The following is a 26,884-nucleotide window of genomic DNA, read 5'->3' as shown; positions in this document are numbered from 1 at the left end:
TCGGGGCATAACTGAGGTGAGGCTCAGGCCTCCTGTTTTTAAGACGTTTGAGGAATATGCTAAGTATGCATTATAGATATGTATATAGGTGTATATATGTATATACATGTGGAAATACATGTACACTATTTCTCTACATCATGGCTACATCCTTAGTTCTATAATTGGCACTACTACAGTGGTGTCCAAAAAGATACACTGATTTAACTCAGCGAGGAATCTGGCCTCTGATATTGTCGTGTCTGAGAGAGGCTTTTTTTTAAATAACTTTATTTCAAGGAAGAAATACATTTTCTGTGCCCCAGGAGCATAAGAAGAGGACAATTGCTCTTCTCCGGAGTTTAGACCAACATCAACTCCTCCTTGTGAGTCAAGTGTGAACATTGCATTGCCAAAGCAGGATCTGCACCTGTGGTCTCTCTCTAGCCAGAATTGGTTTTGTACATGGATAGTGTCCTTATTTTTTTAAAAAAGCACAGAAAGCCTGGCAAGCTCCTTTACCAAATGCAGCAGAAGAGTCAGCTGGAGTCCTCTGCCCTCAGTCCCTTGAATTCAGCAGCACGTCACAGCCTGCGCTGGGGAAGCAGCGTAAGTAACCACAAACTGAGAGGCATTGGTAGCAGTCCCCAGGGTTTCCTACTGATCTCCTCCCTCCCACACGCAGGCGCACGCACACACGGCACATGAAGAACTCCGGGGGCACTTCCACAAGGTGCAGAGAGATGAGCGCAAGCGAGGAGCATTCATGTGGACCTGTTGTTTCCCACTGTTGGGTGACATTTGACATCCACGTGCTTGGCTTCTCTTTTACCGCAAGGCAACAAAGGAGGCATTTATACCACTCAAGGCAAAGGTAGTTCTCACCTTACAATCCCTTACTAATACAGAGGAGCTGGTGGCAGAAATGTCCCATTGGGAGCAGCTAAACACAGCCTGGGGCGGCACTGGTTCAGTTGGAGTGTTTGTAGCTCGTAGTCTTGTTAAAGCAACCTCAGGAAGTGGAGCAAAAGAGCATGGTGATGGTTCACGGGTGTGCCTCCTCTACAAGCAGCACCAGATCCTCTGTCCTCGCAGAGCCAGGGAGGCTTTGTATGTCAGGTGGAAGGGGTGCCTCCTCGGAGGCTGTGACACCCACGGGGTGCTGAGGAACATGGGGGGTGACCTGCTGCCCCACCATCACCTGAGGGACAAGGGGTTCTTCAGTGAGCCCTGTGGCCCTGAGGCTTAGTGCAAGATGGCCTGGGATTTACTCTCAGAGGAAACCAGGAAGTGTGTGAGTTAGTCTGCTGGGGGCTTATCAGGAGAGGTGGTGAAGTGAACATGAGAAAAAGGGAAAATAGGGGTGAAAAGGAGGGTTTGGTTTGCCCTGCTCCCAGACCTAGCTATGCAAGTACTCTTCACCAAGGTGGGACAGAATGGCAAGTTTATCTCATCTTTTCAGTCTGTGCTACTGCAATGAGGTAATATGGGGGCTGGGGCTGCTGAAAGAAAGAGAATTTATTTGGTACAATACAATATACCAGGAACTGACATTGCACCTGAGTCTCCATAACAAAGTAACATCACTTTTTGGGATGGCACTGATAAACCCCATGTACTTCTGCTTTCAGGAAGACCCTTAAAAAGCATCTACCTCTAGCGTTGCTCACAGAGATGATACAAAACAGTGGAGACAGTGGTAAGGATCTGGCCTCTGGCAGCAAGAGACCTGAACACCTTTTTGTTCAAACAGAGGAGGAGTGGCAGGGGCTCCTGGATCTGCCAGGACTGGAGGTGAGCTCCCCCACTCAGAAATGTGGCTGTGTGGGCTCACTATTAAAAAATGAAAGCTGAGGCAATCGATAAAATGGGGTAGAAACCACCAGTTACCTTAGTTCTTAATAATTAACTGGAAGTCCTTCAATGAACTTAGTACCTGAGTGTGGAATTTGGAATCTGACCTTTACTACATCTAGATAAACAGTGTGGCCGGGTCCCGGCGGCTCTCTCTGCAAGCACCCGTCCACTCTCGGCAGCTCACTTCTTGGAGGCTCTCACACTTCATGTTGCAGTCAGGAGCTCGGGGGAGTTCAGCATGATTCTTCTTACCGTGCTGTTCCTTTGCATCATTTCCACCTACTCAGCCTCTGTTAAAGGTAGGTCTGTACTGGGCTTGGTTCAGCTTTTGGCTCAGCAAAGGCATAATCAGCGGGTGTACGCAGATCTGTTTTGCATCAAAACAGATCATCTTTACTCATCCATCCTTGAGTAATGCAAAATGCCTTTAGTAATTCCAAAGGCTTAAGTGCTTGTAGCATTCATGTCGGGAGAGGGGATGGAGGAGACAATGTTTTCAGGTGCACAGGGCCAGCCGGTGTGAGCCAGGAGACTGGCGATCTTGACCTTGCTTAGTCAGGACATACTGTGAGAACACTGACTTGAAAGGGACTATTCACATGCTCAAAAGTTAAACACACAGGAGTGCTGTGGCGGAGCAGAGCCAGGAAGCGCTCAGGGCTCTCCAGGTTTCAGCTTCTGAGCAGTTGACTCAGCTACCACTGAAGTCAGTGACAAGCATCCCATTAATTTCATGGAGAGCTTGCTCTGCAATAAGTCATGAAAACCTGGATGTCCGCACAAGCCCTGGGAGCAAAGCTTTACTCAGGTGTCCTGACAAAGGTCAAGGGTATGAAATCTGGAGACTGCCCACTTCAGCAGTGCCAGTGTATGAAGCAAGGAAAGGTCTCTTTAGTAGTGGCCCTTCATGTACAATCTGACATTAAATTTAGAGGAGCAGCAACCTTAAAACATGAGCCAACACCTAGTTTCTCATTTAATGAGGGTGTCCTCATCATGATGAGGAGTAGTGGGGCATGCCATCCTAGGTTAAACTGTTAAAAAGGCTGTAGAGGTGCTCTCATGGGTGCCGCCTCCTGCTCCCTGGGGGGAAACCAGCACACTGTATCTGTGTAAGCACAGAGTGGCAACCTTCCTACCTCCGTACCCTCTTATGACAGGAGTTATAAAGCAGAGAAGTTTGCAGGCCATTCCTCTACCTGTGAGTGTATTTCACGAGACTGGCAAGTAACATTTATGGCTAGATACCAACATGCCACATTTCTGGTGTCTGCTTTTCTCAGCTTCTCCATAATATCAATGAAGCAAAGCTCCTTCTTGATGTGAAGTAATATTTGCTTGTCACTTTACATCCCCAGGGTAGTAAGCAAGTATTTTCTGATTAATTAGTCCTCCTTTCAGCTCTGCCAGGTCTCGTCTCTCTCTTGTGCAGAGAGATTGAAAGCTAAATTACTGGCCCGAAGGCCACTTAGTGCCTCAGTGGCAGAGCTGGGATTAGGATGAGTGTTTTACCTCTCCACTGGACCATGCTGCCTTTTGGAAATACTGAAGGAATATTCTTTTAAGTCAGCTAGATCAGCACACATGAAACTTTCCTACTGCAGTTCCACTTGAAAAATATTTTCAAAGCGGATGGGCTTTGCTTTTTAAAGCTATCCGGTATCAGAAACAGTGGCAAATATAATTTATGAAGGTAGAGCCAGCAAGTAGTTAGACACACATGCTGTGCATGCCATATGTATTAATAAAACGCACAGGACTTGACAGCTGTCTCTACTCATGCAGTGTAACCTTCTGTATTATACAGTATCATGATTTAATTATAGACTTGGCATGTTACCCTTAATGACAGACACTTAACATTACTAGTCAAACTATGTGTTATGCACTCCACCTTGAAAGCAGGCACTTCTGACCCCAAGAGAGCATGGCTGATTGCAGTCTTTATGTCCATCTCTCCTCCCTTCTCAGTCAGTAGGACATTTGCCATCAGCTGAAATGGCAATGGCTGTGTGGGCAGCAAGGATCCCAGTACTGTGCTGAATACAAAGCTTCTAAAGGCAGTTTGTGGGGTTTTTTTTAAAGAAAAGTTTCTATCAGAAAGGTGTAGGAATATTCCTTTTTATTGTGTTTTCTTTGTGAAAGATGGCATGAAAATTTAGTTACGCTGTTTTGAATACTGGTTCTGGGCAGTGACACTGTCTCTGTCCCCCAATATCCCCCTTGTCTCTCAATTGACCACACTATCCAATTGTCTCTCGTGGCTTTCCCATTTCCACCGGGGTAAGTGCTAACTCCCTGAGACTGCCTTCAATACTGCCTCATCCCTGCTGCTCCTCTTATGATCCACCACTGGCTCACCCTTTTCCACCAGTGACACCAGTCTTGCAACTAAAGGCATCTTCTGCCCTGGCTCCTGCAGTCTTTTCCACATATGAAATGGTGAAAGCTTTCAGAACTTAATATTCTTCTAGGTCCCAGAAATACTTTGCAATTATTATTCTTCTCTTCCATGACACTTGCAGGAAGCTGCTGCGTCATTTGCTCATCTGTTTCCTTCAGGAGGGAACAGCTCTTCTGTGTGTGGGGACAAGCAGATGCTAAAAGGGAGGAAGAGGGAAGGAACTCTTGCATAAGGAAAAAAAGATCTACGGGTTAAACTGTGGGAAAAGGGAGAGGATAGGTGAAAGGAGATTTTAACTGTAAAGAGAGAGGGAGCAAAACCACAAACATCCACCTTAACTGGTAAGACACATGTCTCAGCACCCAGATAATTTTTTTGGATGTGCTTTTCCCCCACCTTTATCTTTAGATGGGACTGTGTCACCCTCTGCATTTAGAAAGCACCTAGTGGGTGGCAGCCATAAAATCTCAGCTGATATGAAATCATTAGTATTGCCATTTCTGCTGCAAATGAAGGACATTTCAAACCAGGAAGCGACCTGCTCTGAGGTACTGCGAAGAACCAGGGGTGTCCCTGAAAGGTGCAGCCATCTCTGGGCAGGCACTGAGCACCCTCTGCTCTCAGGGACAATGTAGCTTCAAAGCTGATAGGAGTGTGGGGAGTTGGGGAAGCGGCTAGGAAATTCACAGTAAACCTGAAGGAAGGGTTGTACATGGCTTGGCGTACTTTTTTTTGAAGCAGACACACAAGACATAGAAAACCAGAAGAGCCCTGTCGTGCCAACATTAATGCTTCAGCCTCCCTGAAAAAATATCAATAGTCACAGCTTTGAGGTCTCAAAGCAAGCAGGCTTCTCCCCCCCCGGGATTACCAAACTTGCTGTGCCACATCTCCAGCTGGCATAAAGCCTAAGTCAGTTTAGTTCTGTGTAGCTTTGCCAATTTACGCAACTTGCAGACCAAACCTGGTGGGGTTGCTGTTTTCCTCAGGAAAAGGTTCTTTGGAGCTTACCTTAATCAAGTGCTGTGACACCTGAGTGAACAGGGAAAGAAAGTGAGCAAAACATTGAAAAAAGGGGGTTTTGAATTCTTTCAGCACTGCAGAATATATCCATATATATCCAACAGCCGTGTTGGAACTATACTGTCCACCTACCTAACTGGGATTTAAAACCTGAGAGTGAAATAAGAAAATACTTTGGGTTTCCTTTTTACCAATGCAGCGATTTGAAATTTATTTAGCAGAGTCAAATAAAACACTAAGGGACATGACATAAATCACGACAGCCTGTTGATTCTCTGCAAGGGACTTTGAACACACTGATTACATTAGAGAATGCTTAAGAATTTGTCTGAGATGTTTTGATAGATTTTTCTTCTTTTTTTTTTTCGTCTCACTTGTCATAAGACTGAGATGCATCTCTCTGAGGACAGCACTTTGCTTTTCTTAGATTAGCTCTGTTGTGAAGTTTTTGTTTCTGCCCTGCACCTCTTGAACCCCATGAAGAAATTCCCAGTGGATTCAGTGGTGCAGCATTCAGCTCTGAGACGCTAGTGCCGTGCTGCTTACAGATAGCACCTAAGGTCACTGTATGTGTATTTACTTTGCGGATGTAACAGCACTTCGTGTGCAGCCAGCTTGTCCTCCCTTCCCTTCCCTCTACAAACTGACTTCATCAGTTTTTCTTGTGTGGAAGAGACCTTTGTAGCCATCCACACCAGAGGAGGGAAGCCCTTGAAAGCAGTGAAAAGGGATGTTATGTGTACCCTTCATAACAAAATGTTTAAAGGGTGTTCATGAATAAATTGGTTTTCTTTAGACACGGATTTTAGGGGCATGGTCTTAATTCCTGTGCCTGAGGCTGGGTAGAAAGCTGTGACACTGGTGCCACACATTCCCCAGATGGCTGTGCATGAGAGAAGAGAAAGAGAAGATAGGAAAGGATGAGGTAGTAAGTAGTTTTATAAAGGAAAAATAAAAGTCATTTGTATACTATAGATTTCATTTACACTAACAAGTGAGCAACTGAATCCCTAGGGAACAGCCTGTCCAAGTTGTTGTTAATGCAGATGGAGATGGCACCATAAATTGGTATGCAAGTTGTATTTATGCTAGAATTTGGCTTTTTATATCCCTTAAACTACATTGATTAACAGCAGAGGCACAGCTATGGGGATAATTATTTAGTTTAAAGAACAAGAACTTAATTATTTAATCTAAAAAATATTTTCCCAATGTCTTCATTACATTCATGTCACCCCTGGGAAAGGCTCTCAATGGAAAGATTCCAAATAAACATGCAAGAGGTGCAGAGACCAGTTTCTGTTGGCTCCAACAAATTACATCAGTGCATTTCAAATTGCTAAGCACAGAAATTGTATGATTAATTACAGTATTTTCAGTTGTGAATAATTTTGGATTAATTTCTAATGCTAACATATCCAAGTAAGGAATTTGACTCTCTTTTATTCATTTAAGTGTAGAGCTAGAACAAAGGATTTTGTGAACATTCTTAAATGTATGAGATTAGTGTCAATCACAAAAAAGCCCAACTGCTCCAGTGGGACACCTCTGTAATCAAGGGTAGCAGGATCAGTCTCATAAATCTTTTGTTGGCAATTAAATTTTTAATTTTTCTAAAGGTGTTTTTTAGAGAAAATGACAGATTATGTGAGCTAGTCAATTCTAAAACACTATGTTTGTTTTTGCTTTCCAAACAGGGCACACTACTGGACCAAGCTTAAATAATGACAAGCTGTATAAATTTGCTTACTCAGCTGAAGTGTATGTTGATCGGGTAAAAGCATCACTGCAGAAAAGTGCAGGCTACCGGATTTCTTCTGATGTGGATGTCAACCTTTTATGGAGAAATCCCGACAATGATGATGACCAGTTGGTCAAAATTACGGTAATTAATGCCATCAGACAACTTAGAACATGCCCAATCTTTTCTGCATTTATCTAGCTGCTTATCTAATCTTGAAGAACTAGTTTTCAGAAGATGAGCTAAATCTTTTATTCTTCACTAGTCTCATCAACTAAAACCAGCTTCTTCAATAAGCTGATTCCTATAGAATAAGACTTCACAAGAATATACCTGACATCATAAGGCAGAAGTTCAGAATATCTTGTATATTTTGAAATTGCTTCATACAGCTTCTAGAGCTTCAAAAAACCAGTGTGCAAGCACCTACTTGAGGGGCAATAGGTTGTCTGAAGTCCTTGGTTCTAGCTGCAAATCATGACATTTGCTAAGTACAAACTGGGTTTGGAGCTTAGCTTTACAGTGAATTTTTCTGCCCCTTATTTCCCCAGTGGTGACTCCTGGTTTCTTTTGAAAACATAGACATAGTAATCATGGAAGATTAATGATCAGAACCAGAAATTAAGAAATAAAAAAGATGTATTAGGTGATTTAGTCTATCCAGCCTACCCCAGGTCAATGCTAGACTGCTCTCTAAATGAATTTTCTCTGCTTTTACTTCGCTAGATAAGAGATGTTCAAGTTGAAAATGTGAATGAACGTCCAGCTGCTAAAAACATCTTCAAAGGAAAAAGCACAGAGAAGATCATCGGGAAAGAATATCTGCAAGCTTTACAGAGGCCCATAGTTCTTGAGTTAGTCCGTGGAAAAGTAAGACCACATTTTTTAAAATTCAATCTCTGAGGAAACCTGAGACAAATTTTTTCTTACAGGCTTGGAGAATTCACTGTCGTTTCAGTGTTCTTAATATGCCATCGAGTCCTGTCTTTCTATACAAAATACAATCGTTTAGAACAGACTGTAATTTACCTGTACGAGGGGCCTTCCAGCCCAAGACCCTTGTGTGTTGAGAACACCATACTGTATCGAAGTAACAGCAGACTGGCCACAAATATATGGGTACACATGCAGATATATGCACAATCGCTGCATAAGATTTGTGCTGTTGACTTCAGTGAGGCCAGGATTTTATCCAAGGTCTGAAGGCTGAAAAGGAAATACAGTTTGTCATGAGGGAGGTTATACCGAGTCTGTGAGGAACAGTGTTAATCACTTTAAACCCTTAGCAAATACTTTAGCGTGACTGCTTTTCCCACCTCTCTGGCTTGCTTATTTACTTCAGTGTCACCTGCAGTTTTGGTGGTCCCAAGTTAATGAGCTTGATCCTGAAACAGCCTTTCATGTTGTTCCTCTACTGGGAACAGTCTCCAAAAATCAGAAGAGAAGGGACAGTGAGCAGGTGTGTCTCAGTGTGTGCCTGGGTTTTATAGCTTGCCCTGAGAGAGCAATGAAGCACTGTCCCACCACTGGAGTACCCAACTGTAGCTCTCAGAGTCCCAGTCTTGCTCAGGAAGGGAATCAAGTAAATCCATCTCCCCCTGTTTTTCCCTGAGGAGCTGCTCACTTGTCCCCTTGCGCTCAGCCTACTGCTCTGGCCAGGGAGCGGCAAGGCTTGAGCCATGGCTGCTCCTGCCACCCCTCCACACTTCTTCACCCTCTCATCGCTTGTGGCCGGGACCATGAAGCCAAGAGCCCCGCTCTGCCCTCTGCAGCCCAAGCAAGTGAGCAGGTGGGACATGGGCAGAGGGGCAGTGAGAAGGGAGGAAGGTTGAAGGTCACAATCCCTTTTCTCTTCTGCAGAACAGGGTGAGGGCTGTGACACCCTATCCCAGCAGGATCTTTACCTCCTGCTGTAAATAGGCACTGAGCACATACCCTGGCCGCCAGCTCAGCCTACTGAATTGCAGCTGCTATCAGGCTTGCTTAGAAACTTTCAGACTTAGCCTTGTCATCAGTTTTACACAACATAAAAAGAAACAGGACAGCACTGGGTCCCAACTGTACACATCCCTAAATGAGGACAGAGGTGTCAGAAGAACAGAGTCAAAATACATCTGCTCCCAGTACATTAAGCAGTTCACTTACATTGAGATGTAGTATTAAAATCTTGGGCTTTTCTCAGGTAATAGGATCTGGATGGTCCTTTTATGATTTCTCTGTGGTGTGATACTTTCATCCCTGGCACAGTGATTTCACTTTCCAGGGTTGCCCCGAGATAACGTGCTGATTGCACTTACAGTTCCTGAAAAAAGTGCACCTTTAAAGCACCTTGAATGCAAAGTGGAGGTGCAAAGTCTTCTTACCAGAGAGGCTTAGGCACAACAGTTGACCCATGAGGTGCAAAGGTTGTGATGTGTTTGACACGTCATTTAAGTCATTTTAACTGTGATTTAACTATGATTCATACTGGGTTTTTGTAATCTGTGATAAAGTGCAACAGATATTATGTGTGTGGGGGGAGGGATTATCTGAGAATTATGCAGAAAAATAAGTCACTTGTGGAATTATGTAGTTTCCCATTTCTCTTCTAAAGTCTCTCTAGTTAACAGGCAGAAAAGACGCTCACTGCACTGAAACAGTATTTAGGTACAGCTAAAGCCTGAAACATGTTTGTAGTGTTACTGGCAGACCCTGCAGACTCAAGTTTGCTTAAATAAGGACAACAGGTCCAAATTCAGTTTCCCAATCAGGAAAAAATAAAGGGAGTTTTTTTAGAGGGGACCGTCGCTATCCCTTTCTCACTTAACCAGATTTGTTATATACTTGTTTTTTGTTGCTACAGGTCAAAAACTTCTACTCGTATCAAAATGAACCTGTTTTTACTCAAAACATTAAGAGAGGTCTGGCTAGCCTTTTCCAGCTACAGCTGCACTCTGGTACTGCCCATGAGGTAATGTGCTCTACTGGCAAGATAATCATCATCAGAGAAACAGGCAGAGCCTGGTCTGCTCTGGAAGGTAGACCTGTGGCTCCCGCTGACTTCAGAAGGAATGAAATGTGACAGAAATCAGCCTTTTGATCACATTTGAGGTTGGGGACATAAAGACAGCCTTCTGAATGTTTGGTGACACAAGTCAAGTTGCTGCAATTAACATAAAGAATTGGTGAAATCCATTTGATTTAAAATGCTCTTACCAATTTAGCAGGATTTGATAATATACCATCTTAAACCAGGTCACTATAAAAGAGGTTATACTGATGTTTAAAGTCAGTTGATTCCTAAGCTCAATTCAATGGATTAGGCCATTTTAAATCAGAGTATCCACACAAAGTTAGCAATGGTTTAGCTGCATCCATTTAACCTGCATTACATTGTTAAATTTTTACATCTGTCCACATAAGCAAAGCTGGAATTTAACTTGATTTGTAAGTATAGTGCTAACTCCCAGGTGTCTCCTAATTTTTGTTTGTTTAAACATTGTTACTTTCCTTCATAAGTACCCCTGCCTATCCAAAGCAGGTAGTTAGAAACACTGATACCTTTAAAACTGGTAAATAAACCCAAACAGTGCAGCATCTCATGTAAAATATTCCAACAGTGGAGAAAAATGGTTCATCTGTGGAAGGTGTTCCAGGGTCCCAAAGATAAATTCAAGCAATTGTCCTAATCTAACTCTTTTTTTCAAGGTGGACATATCTGGCAAATGCGATACTACTTACCACGTGCGGCAAGATCAAGTGACTAAAATAAAAGCCCTGGACTCCTGTGAAATAGAAAAACAAGGATTTAACAGTCACAACCGGGTATGACTTCTTTAACAAAATAAAATCTATCCTGTCTATTTAAAAATATATCCTTAATATCTATTACTCATTTTCTCAAAAGTCCTTTCTTGCATTACAAAAAGCAAATTCTACAGGTACATCTTGTAGTATTACTAGTAGAAATTTCATATGTAGTACCCATGGGGAGAACAGGGAGTGAATTCTCCTCTTGTGCAAACCACCTTGGCTCTGCTGACGTTAAGTGCAGCACACCAATCCTCATCATTTTTGAATCTCATCCATAATATGTTTTAGGGTTTATGCAGATTTACAGCACTTTTGTCCTGTCTATACTGAATTTTTAATCAATGTGAGGCTTCTTTTTCTTTGGAGGAAAACATTATATACAGTCATAGTGACAATTGTAACCTTTTTCCCAGCTGCTAAGTCACAGTATTTAGTGTACACGATAAACGCAGGGCAAGATGCTGACTCCTGAATAGAGCCCTGTCAGACTTGCTGGGAAAGTCAAAGACTTCCCTAATGCACAGGCATAATGTGCTGTAGAGGTAACTGAAGCCCTTAGTGGTCCCTCACTACTAGTAAATGCCTTTCTAAGTGGTTACTACTAGAGTGCAGGCTGGACACATGCTGAAGGCACTGGGATTCTCTGCGTCAGAAACTGACCTTTCGCAGCTCAGAGAAGTACAAAGGTAGAACACGCTCTGTTAATAAACTGGCTTAACACTATGACTGAGTTCCTGATTTTCACACTTGCCACAAAGACTTCATCTTGTTTACAAACACATTAAGCAAGGTGGCTAGCTTTGCTTCCCAAGTGTGAACATGACAATCTTATTTACAAGACATTTCCCTGGAAAAGCTTCTCATCTTATTTAGTGTATTTTTAACTAAGTGTAGTACCGGGCATTTTCTCAGTTGCAGCGTGCTCCAAAACTTCCTCCCTGCTTTTTTTTTCCCCTAGTACATATTGAATTTGAAACACATGGTGCAGAAGTGAGTGGCTTCTTGGTGCAGAAGGAATTCTTGAGAACCTGGTTTATAGGCTTAGCTTGACATGTTGTCAATCCACACGTACCTTCCCCATTTGGCTCTAATTCATTATGAGTTTGGCCCTGATTCAAACTGTGAGCTCTTTTCCTGTTCTGTTGTTTATTGATCAGCCCTTTTTCTGGTTTATTTTTTTATTATTTTCAGATTTTAGATGTCAGTACAAAAGCCACATCTGCCACAATTTATGTGCTGGAAGACAGTTTCATTAAATCCATTAAGGCAGAAGAAAATTATGTTTTGCTTCTGAATTCCCGACGAAAATCAGGTGCCAAAATAGTTTCAAAGTAAGTTGGGCAATTTGACTGTCATTGATAGTAGCAGGACTAGTGGCTCAAGACAGTTTATATGTGTATGTCTTATAACATCAAGATCTAAGGCTCTATACTCTCCAGGTAAGGATTTAGGTCTCTTTCGTATCCGTATGGTACCTAGTCAAACTTTGATGAAGGGGTCTTCCATCCTGCAAATAATAAATAATGACATTCATAAGAAATTACATGTAAACAGCTGGAATTGCCCAAAACATTTTAAGCTACACATTACTTCTGTAGGTGTTCTGTTTCTGTGTCCTTTCATTTCTTAAGAAATACTTCAAAAGGATCTCCATTTCTATTATGTGAAAGTTCAGGAGTATAGAAAACAAAATCTGCTGCATAGAAAGGAAACAGCAGTGAAACCTAGATCTCTGTTCAACTCCAGGCTGTAAAACACTGAAAGTTTGGAGATACTCATACAAGATAAATGATTCAGGCATCTCCTTAGTATTATAATATTAAAAATTTACATATAAAATCTCATTTCCCAGATTGTCTTATGAACAAATATATGAAACATTTCAAAATGTATATGGTTACTGAAGGCTGTTTACCAGGTGCTATAAATCCATACTTCAGAAAGTCTATTATTTAGGTGTTTTATGCCACATACCTCTAGCAGTAATTGTGCTGGTATCAGATACTTCTGTTACCTTAAAAAGCCATAGGCTTGTCATGTTCTGAACATTTTAAAATGAGACTTCAGTAAGTCTGTGTTCTATATTTTTGGTCTGTGGAGGGGTTTTTTGTTTCCTCTTGCTGTGATTTCTGCATTTCTCCTCTAATGGTGTCTTCACTGTATGGGTGCACAGGCAGAGACTGGAATTGAAGTCAGTACAAGCTGGCCCTGGACTGATCGCTGGGAAGCAAGTCGCCAGTGTTATCAAGACCTTGGACTCCAGTTACGTTGCCGTGCCGCTAGTAGCAGAGCCAGTCAAATCCGAATGCAAAAGGTGTCCTTCAGTAAGTAAACGCAGGCTGGTTGGATGTCAGGTCGGTTAGCTGAGCAGAAAAGGTGTGAAAGAAGTTTCTGTCCAAGCAGCCCACTAGGAAAGGTCTAACGTAACAATATAAGATATGCCCCGGAGTGGGGAGCATGGTAGTGATGCAGTGGTGCTCCACCACACAAGGGTGTTTTAAGATCTACCTCTAAAGGTACCAACCTTTTTGCTCTCTTTCAAAGATTGAGTCAGCATTTCTCAAGACCATTAGAAAATACAACGCCCTTTTGTTTTATCTCATCTTTGCCAACCTTGAGTTGGCAGGAGCTTATTTCTTGTGGGTAATGGAGGGGAAATGACTTTTAAGATGGTTGGCCAGTGTCTATAAACAATTCTGTCACGAGGAGCTGAACTGCTCCTAGAAATTAAAGATAGTTACCCATTTCTTAAGCAGGCGAAACATTTGTTGGTAATATATCTAGACTCTTCTTGCTGCCTGACCCTGAAGGAAGTCTTTTATTTAAGAGACTTTATAGTATAAAATGGGGCTTTAGTATTCTTGGCAAATCCAATACTGCTTTCATCTCTTCTCTCCTGAAAAAAAACCCCAACCAACCAAAACAAACAGGTTGTTTTGTTTATATTCAAGACATCTAAAGACTACAAAGAGCTTGGTACTGTAAATGCATCATCTTTTGGTGTACTGATGCTATTCATCATAAAATAATATAAATTGCTACAGTAATTGTTAGCAAACAGTTTTAATGCTATTATCATTGTGGAATGAATTTAGCAGTGAACGGGAACATTAATTTAAAGATTATTATTCTTCTCTGTCAGTTTTTGATAAGCAAGATAAGGCTTCTATTCTGCACACATAATTTTAGTCCTCCAGAGATACTCCTTATGAGCACAAATACCATACTATATTGGAACTTGTGCTAGTTATTTGGATGTAATAATTTATCTTGTCTAATGCCTGTTGAGCCATAGAGAAGATAAAAAAAAATATGTTGGGGGAAATGAAATAGAAATGATGCTGCATGCGTGCTGGAGCAGTTTTGAACAGGGAACATCAAGGGCTCTTAAACAGAGCAGGGACAGGTGCTTTTTCCCTGACTCTGCCTATCAGGGTTTGTGCTCACCAATTTGTCACTTGGAACCAAGTTTGTCATAATAGTTATAGAGATAATTTCCAGACCAAGATAACAAACATGGGGTATAATTCCGGAGCACTGCCTGAGGACTGAGCTATGTCATTATAAACCTAATGGCACGATGAGAATGAAGTCCTGCTTTCTCACTGTATTTTACAGTAACTGCTATGAAAAGATGGGGTCTATAAACAGAACACTGTATCCGAAGCAGCAACGTAACATTTGGTACTTATATATCATAGCATGTATTAATGCCATGCTGACATGGTATGCCCTACAGTTTTACATTTTCAAAACCTTTTTAAATCATAACAGGTCTTATCTCTATGAATTTGGTAAAATAACCACTGCTATCCCCACATCACAGATTGCAGCACTAGCTTCTGTGAGGTTATGGTCAACACTTACATTTAAATTTACGCCTAGATTTCTGTGTTTAGACATCATAAAGCATGCTTTTTCAGAAGAGCCCATGGTTCTTACTTTTTTTATGCTCGTGGTTCCTACAGGAATGGATGCTTGCCCCTTCTGAAATTGAGTTGCGTTGGTTCTGTCTTGGGCAGCCAGCCTTTGTAGGTTGGTAAAGCAGCTGTCAAGCACTGACATTCAAAACCAACTCCTGCTCAGTTTGGTTTGGCTTGAATTTTTCTAATGTGCCTGCAAGAGCTGTGGTCTGATCTCTCTGTCAGAGAGACAGAGATTCATGTCTGAGCTCAGCTGAGCTGCCATGCAGAAGTGCATGCATCTGTGCCTGAATCCTTGGGGTATTCAATCCAAACTGCCTGACATTCACATCAGGAGAACGAGGCCCCTCACAAAAATCAATTGTGAATGTTTTTTTCTGAAGTCATGGTCACTGCAGGAGACAGCAGCTGCTCCTTGTAGCAGTTGAATGGTTAGAGCGCACACACACACCCTCCCCCCAAAAAGGAAGACTTGGAGTCCACTCTCTTTTGCCTGAGATGGCTCCAGCTCACATCTCCCACCTTGCTCATCTCTAGGATATGGGATAAGCTGACTAAGAGCAGCCCACACAGCTGGGCTCTGCACTGGCAAAAATACAGGATTAATCAGGTTAGAGATTCATTGCCAGGCTATGGTGCAACTTCAACGGGGCATAAAAAGTGCCCCATATGTTTATCCAATTTCAGCTTTTAATAGCCACACTGACCTTGGTGCTAAGTGCTAATCACCAATTGAGGTTAACAGACACATCTGTGCCTCAGAACACCAGCTCCTCCCAGCTGGACATTAATCCTCAGGAAATATCCTATGTCTCAATCATTGTTGCCTAATTATTGTTTATTACAGTTGATGGAAGTTGCACTCTGTACTGCTGAATGATACTTCTATTTGCCGGCAGGTTCAAGTGTTATTGCCTAATACAAAATCCATGAAGAGGGGAAGTATTTTAGTAAAGGTCAAATGGGTGCTAGTGTTATTTCCCACTTGGGAAAACTGCAGCAAACACTGCTGCAAAGAACAGCTGAGTTTTCACCAAGGAATGTTCTCGATAATTTGAGATAACAGAGGCAAAGGCAAGTGAGAGAGGAAAGGTCAAAATACCTGCACCAGTTTCTTATGGGAGTGTATCTGGAAGGACAGATATAGGTGCTCTGGTACCATGTTGGCTCATTCAGGTCCAAAATGTGGTGTGTGGAATAACTACAGCAACAACATATGAAAAAGATGGTACCTGTTCTAATACCATCTTACCTATCATGTTGTACAAGAACCACAAATCCCTCCCCATCTTATGCAGGTTTATGAATAAGAAATGAGAATTACTTATAGGACATTTATTCCTGTTCCACCCTAACCACTTAAAAAGTTACCATATTCTAATAAAATATCATCAATTTGTGGGATTGTGCATCTCCTGCTTTAAAAAAAACTAATTCAGGAGAAAATGGGAATAGAAGGCAAACACTGTATTCACCAGAAAGCACAATAAATTTGCAAGAGAAGAGAATTCACCTCATTTCAGTTACAGTATAAATAATCATGTTTTGTTCCAAAATAAGATTGCATTTAAGGCAATGTACATTATCAGGAAAATACTAAAGTGTTGGAAGAGAGACACCTATAGAAAGGTTTCAAAGATATTTGTGCTGGGATATCATAAATTACGTAATATTTAGCTAAAGAATCAGCAATCTATTGGATTTCAGCTAATTTGAGCAATAGCTGGCCCACATATCTGCATTTAGTAAGTCTGATTTTGAGAACTGAAACCACAATCTGAGCGATTTGACATAAAGTGAATTATTTTGCAGCTTTCTGAACATTGGCAGAGCATCAGAGAACATATGTATCCTGACAAACTTTCCAAATCTGAAGCAGCAAGAAGCTTTTTGTCCTTCATTCAGAACATCAGAAAAGCTACGAAAGAGGAGATACTGCAGATTATTAGAAGTGAAAAAAAAGAACTTCTGTAAGTCATCATGAACACGCTTTCAAAAGGTTTAAGTTACTTAAAACTGCAGATGGGCAAATTGCATGCAAACAGATTCAGTTCTACTGGTGATGTCCTAGTAATGCACAAACAGTATTCAGTACTGTCTACAGGAAAATTATTTCTTTTTTAAAGCTGTGTTTGATCTTGTAGTATAATACATTTGCAGTACACTGTTCAGCAACCAAGATTGTATCTACAATGCAAGGCAAATATGCTTTGTAGCTTACCTACAGGTTCTCATCCTGACTGCTTGTTCTGAAACACTCTATAACTTGTTCTTGACTTGCCCATTTGTTTTCTTCAAATTGGAATACAGCAAAGAAGGGGATGGTTCACACCTAGATATTGTCCTAATATTAGAGTTTGGGTGTGAACAGCATGTGCACCTAGATTGGGAATTGGAAAGCATTTCTCAGTCTCACCATACAGTTAAGATCTTTCAAAGAAATTACAGCAGTTGATAACAATAGAGATAAACTGGAGAGTAACTCAGGTAGCATAGAAGCCTGTTCTCTAGTTGCCATTCTGTATGTAGAAATAAAACACTTTTTTCCATTTACAACCTTGTCCTGTAAACTTTAAGAGGCTCTGAATAGTTCTGGGGTTTTAATACTTTTTTGGTCCCATATTTGCATACATTCAAATATTATTATCCATGCTTATGAATAGTTTCTGGAATTCATCTACCAGAAGGACTCAGGGACACAGTTTTTCCAACAAGAGCAAAAAATTCTGTCTCTCACCTGCAACGAAGAGATCTTTCAGCACATTAGCTTCTTTCTTTCTATACATAGCATAGCGTTTTCAGTATTTGCTAGCTCATTACAGTGATATATTAATTTCCACTTTTTTTGTAGTCCACAGATAGTGGATGCCGTAACCTCTGCTCAGACCCCAGAATCGCTAGAGGCTGTACTGGAGTTTCTTGACTTTAAGGATGCAAGCACTTCTACCCTGCAGGAGCGATTCCTGTATGCATGTGGATTTGCTTCTCACCCCAGTGAAATGCTCCTGAAATCTTTAACTGTAAGTCAAAGGACAAAACAAATACAACAGAGTTAATACTCTTGAACCTCATCCCTGTCAAAGAGGAAGGGAAGAAGAAATGACTGTTGCTGTTTCCAGTTTTCCTTACTTTATCCCAGTCAGGGTTTCCTTTAAGTATGCCAGTAGCATATAGCCTGGAAACAACAAAAATTCCTAGGTCCAGACTGAAAGTCTATTTACTTTGTAAAACATTGTCAATATCTACTACTTGGAAAACAAACATATTTCTGAGTGTTAGCAAAACAATTTGAAGATTGTTTAATTGTTGCGTTATCAAAGTCCTGTAACCATTTAACACTTTTTTTTTTTTTTAAACATAGCTTCAAAATGAATCTACTATTTGAGATGCTGAATGTAACTCAAGGGGAAAATGGCAGTCAGTTATTATATGTAATGATAGAGAGCAGTGCTCTGCTTAGCCTGAGCCCAAGCTGTGGTGGTCATCACCGCCTTTGCACTGCACTAATGTTCACAGGAAATGAGGGAGGATGTTCAGCCCACTACAGACTGTGGTTCATCATATTTAAACAGAGAGACTAACAGCATTGCTTTTGCATAACAGGCTAAGTTCAAGGGTGATATCGCAAATGAAGAAATCAGAGAAACTTTTGTCATTGTCATGGGAGCACTCATCAGAAAGCTGTGTGACAGAGAAGGCTGCAAGCTTCCAGTGAGTATCTGCTATTCACTGATGGCCAAATTCTGGTCTACAACACATGTGAATGATCCCTGCTGATGTTACTGGGAGAGCATGAGAAACACGGGAAACATATTCCCCCCTGTTTTAAAATAAACCCGTAAACTCCTGTGTTTGATAGAGAGAGGATTTTTTTTTTTTTTTTTTAGTAATGATATCTACTTTGTCAGCTTTAGGCTTTAATCTGGCCTCTTCCCATTCCCATGGATTTCTCCCAGTTTCCCCTTGTGTGGCAGAACTTTTTCTCACTGCCTAGTCTGTCAGCAGAAGCAGTACTTGTGCTTCCTTGTCCAAAAGCTTTGCATGTCCTCAGAGAAACAGTGGCAAACTCAGGATCTGTTTAGTATTTGCAGTTGCCTTAGGTTATTTCAGCTCTGTGAAGAAAATTCATTGGTTCAAGTACTCAACTCTGCCCCAAACACACATAGAAGAACCCAAGAGGAAGGCTCTCACCTTGATCATGGACTGAGTAGATGCTGGTGATAGAGGATGAGGGTGATCAGACAAGGCACTGCTGCCTTCTGGATCTGTGCTGTTCAGGATTGCAGCACACTGCTGAAAAGACCCAAAGTACCTGAATGGCCTTAGGCATCCCTTTTTCATTCCCCTGGTAATTGCTGAGCACTCTTATGACGTTATGAAGTGCTACAGAACACTTCCCTTGTCTTTTTTTTTGTGGGGACATGTTGGCCCCTCAAGTAAGACCTGTGAAGTCCTTGAATCAGGGCAGGAGCATAGAATCATAGAATCATAGAATTTTTAAGGTTGGAAAAGACCTCTAGGATCATCAAGTCCAACCGTCAACCCAACACCACTGTGTCTACTAGACCATGTCCCAAAGTGCCATGTCTACATGCTTTTTGAACACCTCTAGGGATGGTGACTCCACTGCCTCTCTGGGGAGCCTGTTCCAATGTCTGACCACCCTTTCAGTGAAGAAATTTTTCCTAATATTCAACCTAAACCTCCCCTGGAGCAATTTGAGGCTGTTTCTTCTTGTCCTATCACTTGTTGCTTGGGAGAAGAGGCCAACACTCACCTCACCACAACCTCCTTTCAGGGAGCTGTAGAGAGCGATAAGGTCTCCCCTCAGCCTCCTCTTCTCCAGGCTAAACAACCCCAGTTCCCTCAGCCACTCCTCGTAAGACTTGTGCTCCAGCAGCTGGCAAACGATAAATCTATGGACCAGGTGTCACTGTGGCCACAGCCACTTTGGTTATGCTTGAAGGAAGCCATCGACATACAGTTTACAAACAACACCTTTGCTAACCCTGTGCAATGATGCTTTGAAACAAAAACATGCTAGAACCCAGCCCTGTCCCTCCGACTTCTGTGAGGGAAAAAGGTAGGTGTATGATCACCATTTAAACATGCTGTTGATTTTCTTTAGGCTGTTGTGGAAGCCAAAAGGCTGATTCTAAGTAGACTGGAGAAGGCTAAGAAAGATGACAATGTGAGGATGTACCTGCTAGCACTGAAGAATGCACTCCTTCCCGAAGCAATTCCACTGCTTCTGAAGTACGCTGAGTCAGAAGAAGGGCCCATCAGCAATGTTGCTGCCACTGCCTTACAGAGATATGATCCTTCTTTTCTCACCAAAGAGGTAAGAAAATATACTACCCAAGAAAAGAAGTGCAAGAGACTGTATTAAACATAAAGTATAAATTAACAGAGTTCATTTGTCAGTCCCACTGTTTTTAAAGATGCCCCACCTATGTTTTTTTTACCTCCAGGAAATTATTACCCACACTTCAGTTCCAGCCAGAAAACTCTATACATTCCCGCTTGCCAAATCCCAGCTCCCAGTCTGCCAGTGCTAGTCAGCCTTTGGCTCCAGAGTCGCAGCCAGCCATGGAAGGTGGCAGGCAGTCTGCAGGGAACACTGGGCTCCCTTTGCAAGAGCACTGCCTTCTCTGTCGTGTACAGGAGACATTAGGAATGCTTGGGCACCTGCGTAACCCCTGTTATTTCTTGTGCTTTCACATAGCCACGGAGAACGCATAAAGTAAGAGAAAGATAAAATAGCTGCATCTTACCTTGCAACCTCCAAGAGTAAGAGAAAATATACAAAGTAGCAGAACATGAGGTCCTGCCTCTGCTGCATTGCCCTGCATCCCATTTCATCCCCACTGCTGGTAGCTGTGACTGAGGTTGTCAGGGTGCTGCTCTGCAATGTACATGCTGGAGGCCGTTCTGTCAGTGGGGCTACATGGCTCTCCATGGACTTATCTGTAACAAAGATGTACCACAACCTTCTCAGGGACATGAGGCCACCACAGGTACTATCTAGAAAATTAAAATTGCAAGATTCTTGATTTTTTTAAAGAATGTATTCCCTTAACAGTCAAGGAAGTATCTCTCTTGACCTTACCGCTGCTACAGTATTTTGATCTTGGTGCTCCTTCTTATTTACAGCCCCACTGTGAAAATCAGTGTGGAAGGCTGTATTTGGACTGTGGCTGAGAGAACATAACAGATGCCCCACTTGCCCATGTGGTCACTGAGCTATACATGTCTCGTACATTCCAAAAGGACCATGAAAAACAGGGTGCTGAAAATATATCCTTGTGTATTAGCCTCAGCTATGGAGCTAACTTAAGCTGATATTATAAACGAGATTCCAATCTGTACTTTGCCCAGTCATCTGTGTGTGCACTGACTGAGTAATCTGTTTCCTGACCAGGTGAAGGAAACAATGAACAGGATATACCACCAGAATCGTAAAGTCCACGAAAAGACAGTGCGAACCACTGCAGCTGCTATCATCTTAAACAGTAACCCATCCTACATGGAAGTGAAAAACATCCTGCTCTCCATTGGTGAACTGCCTCTGGAAATGAACAAGTACATGCTCTCCATGATCCAGGATATACTTCACTTCGAAATGCCTTCAAGGTACATTAAGTTCAGTATAAATAAATACAGCTTATCCTTACTTCTTTGCAGAAACCCAAAGAACACACAGATTCTCATTAATTACTACCATAAAATTTAAGGAGAGCATAAATTGACACCTGATTTTTATGTCACTTTTAACTATTGATATTTCAGAATAAATTTCTGCATTTCAATGACATTTATTTAACAGCTACTCACGTTTTCAGAGGTACAAATAAGAACTAGGCATCTAATTCGCATTACTGTAAGAAATGCCTTCTGTTGGTTTTAATTCTTTCAATGAGGCCCTTGCTTTTATATTTTAAGAACCAGTGAACCAGAAAAATTTTAAACATCACAGAATGAGAATGAAAATAATCAAAATAGCTCTTCTTCTCAACACTATTAATTTTCAAGCAAGACCTTTTCTTGCCTTTCTATCTATGACTGAAGGGAGTAGCTGAAATTGGAAAAGAGACTCTAGGTTAGGGCAGATTTTTAGTGGGAAAATGTGACGGTTTTGAAGACCCTCTTTCCTACTAGGAAATTCACCCTCTCTCAAATTTGATGTTTCTACAGAACAGTAATACGTTTCATACCATTACATTGTTGTGTCTCTGTGTTTTTGTTTGTTTGTTTTGAAATACCACAGCAAAACAGTTCGGCAAGTTCTGAAGGACATGCGTGCTCATAACTATGATCGCTTCTCCAAGATGGGCTCTTCCTCTGCCTACTCTGGCTATATTACACGTATGTAACCATGAAACTGCCTTTTAACCCTGTTTGTATTCCCAAACATTTGATTAATCCACTAGTTTAGTCACAGGTACCTTTTCTTTTTTAATGAAGGTGGTCCTGATGTATCATCCACGTACAGCCTTGACATCCTCTATTCAGGCTCTGGCATTTTAAGGAGAAGTAACATGAACATCCGTATTTTTGATAGAAATGCTGAACTTCATGCCAGCCAGGTAACTGCCACACTGTACATAAAAACTAAGCCAGTATGTTGTCCTCTTCTTATAGCTTCTAAATTAATTCAGCTAATGCTTCAGACCATCAGGTTTGCTGCAGTGGGCAGAGAACAAGCCAATAACAGGGGGAAAACCAACTCCCAACAGCCAGTGAGGCACATGTTTGCCCTAACCAAAAGATAGGTGTTTTGTTCTGTATCATATGTCAAGTTCTGTCTGTGGTTAAAGCCTATACTGGTTATCTGATGTAATCAGTAAAAGCTTTACGAGTTTGTAAAATCAAGTCCTGTGTTTCGGGTAAAGCATAGAATGGAAATACACGGAGTTGACCAAATGTACGAATCAAAGATATTTAAATGAGATGCCTCTGTTTTGGGCTTTTCTTAATGTTGGCAAGTACCTTCAATATTATAATCCTCCTAAATTTCTGCAGGACAAAAACTGTGCAATGGAACATCTTTGGGTTTTCCTCCCAACTGTCCACGGAAAATAGTCATATAAATAAAGGAAAATTTGTTTGAAGGAATAGTAGGCTCAGGATTGTGATCTGCATGTGGGCAAATTCTGCCTGCATCTAAAGGGAAAAAACATGCCATTGAGATTATTTTGTTTTCCATTTTTCTAGCTGCTCTACCTAGTTCCCTTAAGTCTTAAGCTCATACTTTTTCATCTACAACTACATAAATTAGAGTTAGGCTCTTAGACATTAAGAAAATGTGTGGGGTTGTTAACAGCCTGGGTCAGGCAGAGTGTTTTCATTGATTCTGTATCACTGTTGCTTTAGGTGGTGATTGAAGCTCAAGGTCTGGAGTCCATAATAGCTGCAACTCCTGATGAAGGCGAGGAAAACCTGGACTCCTTTGCTGGCATGTCAGCCATTCTGTTCGATGTCCAACTCAGGCCAGTTACATTTTTCCAAGGGTACGGTGATTTAATGTCTAAAATGTTCTCAGCAACTGGAGATCCCATTAACGTGGTGAAAGGACTTCTCCTCCTGACAGATTACTCACAGGTACTAATAGCACACTGTTTGCTTCTTTTTCTGTCTCTTAAGCACAGATGCTTCCTCCTCCACACCATTATTGTAGGACATCTTATTTTCTTTCTTTTCAATGCTGATAAACCTGACCAATGTTACATAGGCTTCTCTTACTATGGGAGCAATAGAAAAGTCACAGGTATTAAAAAATAGAATGAAATTACATGAAAAGCAATCTAGAACAAAGGCGAGAGCACATATCATTCTAGAAACCAAAGTAACACTCAATAAGAGCAAATCCAACTGAGTTTCCTGTAGAAAACTCATATTGCTGTCAGCTATGGTCTCCCCTCCCACAGTTTCTTGTAATACAGTATTGTCCAGGATTGACCAATATGATCACCTAAGTTTTCCTCTTCACAAGTTGTCCGGAGACCTTATGTCCTATTAGGCAATAACTGTCAGGTGCTGAATGAATTAATCACTAGTACTCAAACTTTCCCAGATAACTAACCTTCAAAGAACAATGCTAAGAGGTCCAGATTTCAAATGCTTATTGCTAGGCAAAACCAGGAATTAAAATGAGGGTTACACATTTTTTATCCAACTGTCACCCTGAATGGTCTGCTAATTTTATGCTTAAACATGGACTCATATACAAATACAACCAGCGACACAACATATTATTGGAGGACTAAAAATCTAGACATCTCTCTGAAAGTGCAGGGCCAGCATTTGGTTTGATATTTTTGTTCTTCCCAAGCTGGGATCTCCTTAGAACCTGTGGATTTAACAGCAGCACTCAGCTCATGAAACGTCTGCAGGCTCAAACCTTACTTTTTACTTTTCCCCTTTAATTCTTGGCAAAAGAAAATGCCAGAAGCAGATGATGAGAAAATCCACTCTGATCAAAATTACACAGAAACACCCCCTGCACATGACAGCTGTCCCCATCCTGAACCCAGCTCGGCCCCTTTATAATGGTATTACAAGTCTAGAGGGCTTCCCATGTAGTGCACAAATTGGCTAACTAAAGCTCATTCCAACAATGCTTTACAGTTCACACGCAGATTACGGGCAAAAACTTTACCATGGCCTATTTAACAAACAGACTGCAGAGGTGAGAAAGATAATCATGTCCAGTCCTGAGCATACAAGCACGGTGTTTACAGAACTAAAGTATTTCCAACTGTTGTGCATGCACCAAGCTCCATACATACTCTGTCTGAATCAGCTGGCCGGGCATGCCAAGAGCTCTGCCAGCCAGTAGGTTCTCCACTCCTCGTCTTTGGAGAACCTCACAAAAGTCTGAGGCACACCAGGGTTGGGACTGCCTGCCATTTTTAACAATACCAGAATGTAACATTTTTGGTCAGTCACTCACTCTCTGGAAGCCTGGACAGCAGTGTGATGAGATGGGATCCCACCCTGCTCTCTCTCTTGGGTTGCCACCAGCACAGTTGCTGCCTAAGCTCTTTGAGACTCAAGCAGTGGACACAAGCAAAAGTGTGTGTTCACAACCAAAAAGGCACTTGTTCTTACCTCTGTACCCCACAAAGGCAAAAATTGTTTAAAGCACTGTTGAACACAGCTTCGGGCTGAGCTGCATTTTCAGCACAGCACATCCTTCTAAGAATGGCTTTACAGCTACATTCCAGGTCCACAGCAACATCAGCATGGTTTGGGCACTTCCACATAACCCAGTTAAGCTTCGTTAGAAATGCTTTCACCGGTCAAGTTCTTGAACTGTGATTACAACTGTAGCAGAAAACACTGTTAGAATGGAAGTGTGAAGGGCGTAACACTGGACCTGAGGAAAAACAGTGCAAGAGAGCCATAATTAATGTAGCTTTTTGATAGCTGAGTACTACCTCCACTTTCCCTGGCCAACATGGACAGTCCTTGCCCAGAACATAAGCCCCTTTACAAATTCATGCTGTAGACAACCGAGCCAGAAGTGGATTTTTCTTTCAAAGAAGAAAACCAGGCATGGGAAATAGTGCCCATTCTATGATATCAAAACTCAAGTGTGCCACAGCTGGCTGCAGTGTGATTGCAGAACAGGCGGAAACCAAACAGAAGGTACAGACAGCACAGTTGAGATCGAGCATCAAAAGGATGGCTTGGAAGCCAAGACTGGAACTTAAAAATGGGGCAATCGAATTGTCAGAAAATAACTTAGGTAATATTTGGGTTGCAATTTTTGCATTGGTGCAGCCTGATTTTGAGAAAAGTGATTTTTAAATATTAGAAAAGTTCTGCTCCCCTATTGCTGTTTATAAGGATCATTTTGCACAGGAAGACCAAAACTGAGTTGTACTCAAAGTGCTGTCAAATCTCCCAAGTAACTACCCCGCCCCCAGAAAACAGCTCCCTTTCATTAACTTTACAGCCGCAGTAATCACAATAGGCACATTTTGGAGAGGTGATGTCCAAGTTAATAATATTGCTTCTAAAGCTTACACTCCTGCCAACCATCTTTAACATCTTTTCTCACATAACTTCACAAACTGAAATCAGAGTGTATTTTATAGCTATTGCCAGTCCTCACAGTGTTGCCTGAGGGCTAAGAATAACCGTCCAGAAGTTATAATTCCCTCTATAAAATAAACAGCTCTCAGAAAACTGCTTTTGAGAATCCTGCAAAGTCACCTGCATTAAAGTTCAGTAGTGTTAAAATTTCTCCTAGGCAACACACCTGCCAGAAGCACAGAGAAATTAAATACTGTATTAATAGGTCAGAGAAACCATTTGAAAGCCAGACCCCTGTGGAAGATAGCCAGTTCCCAAAGAAGTGCCTGTTTCAGCCATCTCTGCATTGCATTACAGTGGCACTGTCAGTGCAGTACATAAAGAAACATTTTTTACTGAAACATAGCACGTTTCAGCATTTTTAACAGTAACAAACTACCAATTCTGATCTTTCGGATCACATTTTCCACTGCAAATGACACACAAGGCTTAAAATAGGAAGGGAAAGGAAAATACTGCTCCTGAGGAGGCTGGGTCCCTGTGATTTACACCTCCCATCGGTCTGGATTGGATTTGGACATGAGGCAAAGGACAGGACTGAGCTCTAAATAAGGAAATAGATGAGGCAGTAAAACACGAGACAAGTGCTCCTTAGCTCTGCTGGTTTCAGTGACAAACTTGACTTAATTCTAGGTAGCCTTTAAAGCCTTAAACTGTGCAGTCATTGCAAACCAAGCCTACTCTAATATTATTAGGTGCAATTTGACAATGCATCTAAAAATATCTGCTCCTCTGGTTGTGTGTACATGTCTCTGCCAGAATATATACTGTTACCTCCTCACTTGTTAACAGCTACCCACCATTTCAGTCCCAATTAAAAGCAAAATAAAATAAAGTAAAACAAGCTTTACCTCCACACCTAAACAGACCAACAAGGAAAGTATTCCTTGCCCCATTGCAGTCAGTAGAAAAGCTCCCTTTGATTTCAGAAATGCCACAATTGCAACCCATGATTTTTATTTGGGTGAAAATAAGAAATCAGAGCATAATTTGCTGGGGGCATGCTGGATTTATAAGCCACAGCCAGCCCACTGCATTCTTAGATTAAATCTCAAGCTCGCTTCA

At 41.6% G+C, this 26,884-nt stretch overlaps 1 protein-coding gene across 1 annotated transcript in view; it reads left to right on the top strand.

Annotated features, from left to right (window-relative positions):
• Positions 1–1,943: 1,943 nt before the first annotated feature.
• MTTP (microsomal triglyceride transfer protein) overlaps positions 1,944–26,884 on the top strand; it is a 29,371-nt gene continuing 4,430 nt past the window's right edge. The window contains exons 1-15 of the mRNA XM_010305161.2: positions 1,944–2,135; positions 6,961–7,148; positions 7,731–7,874; positions 9,847–9,954; positions 10,692–10,808; positions 11,988–12,127; positions 12,970–13,120; positions 16,532–16,689; positions 17,571–17,739; positions 18,323–18,430; positions 19,848–20,060; positions 21,141–21,352; positions 21,987–22,084; positions 22,184–22,305; positions 23,093–23,320. Of these exons, the coding sequence (XP_010303463.2) occupies positions 2,075–2,135; positions 6,961–7,148; positions 7,731–7,874; positions 9,847–9,954; positions 10,692–10,808; positions 11,988–12,127; positions 12,970–13,120; positions 16,532–16,689; positions 17,571–17,739; positions 18,323–18,430; positions 19,848–20,060; positions 21,141–21,352; positions 21,987–22,084; positions 22,184–22,305; positions 23,093–23,320 (2,217 nt within the window). The 5' untranslated portion in view covers positions 1,944–2,074. The remainder of the gene's footprint in view (positions 2,136–6,960; positions 7,149–7,730; positions 7,875–9,846; positions 9,955–10,691; positions 10,809–11,987; positions 12,128–12,969; positions 13,121–16,531; positions 16,690–17,570; positions 17,740–18,322; positions 18,431–19,847; positions 20,061–21,140; positions 21,353–21,986; positions 22,085–22,183; positions 22,306–23,092; positions 23,321–26,884) is intronic.

The sequence above is a fragment of the Balearica regulorum genome, chromosome 4 (genome assembly GCF_011004875.1).
Source record: "Balearica regulorum gibbericeps isolate bBalReg1 chromosome 4, bBalReg1.pri, whole genome shotgun sequence".
NCBI classification, from domain to species: Eukaryota; Metazoa; Chordata; class Aves; order Gruiformes; family Gruidae; genus Balearica; species Balearica regulorum.
This window is presented reverse-complemented; position numbering and strand designations above follow the sequence as displayed.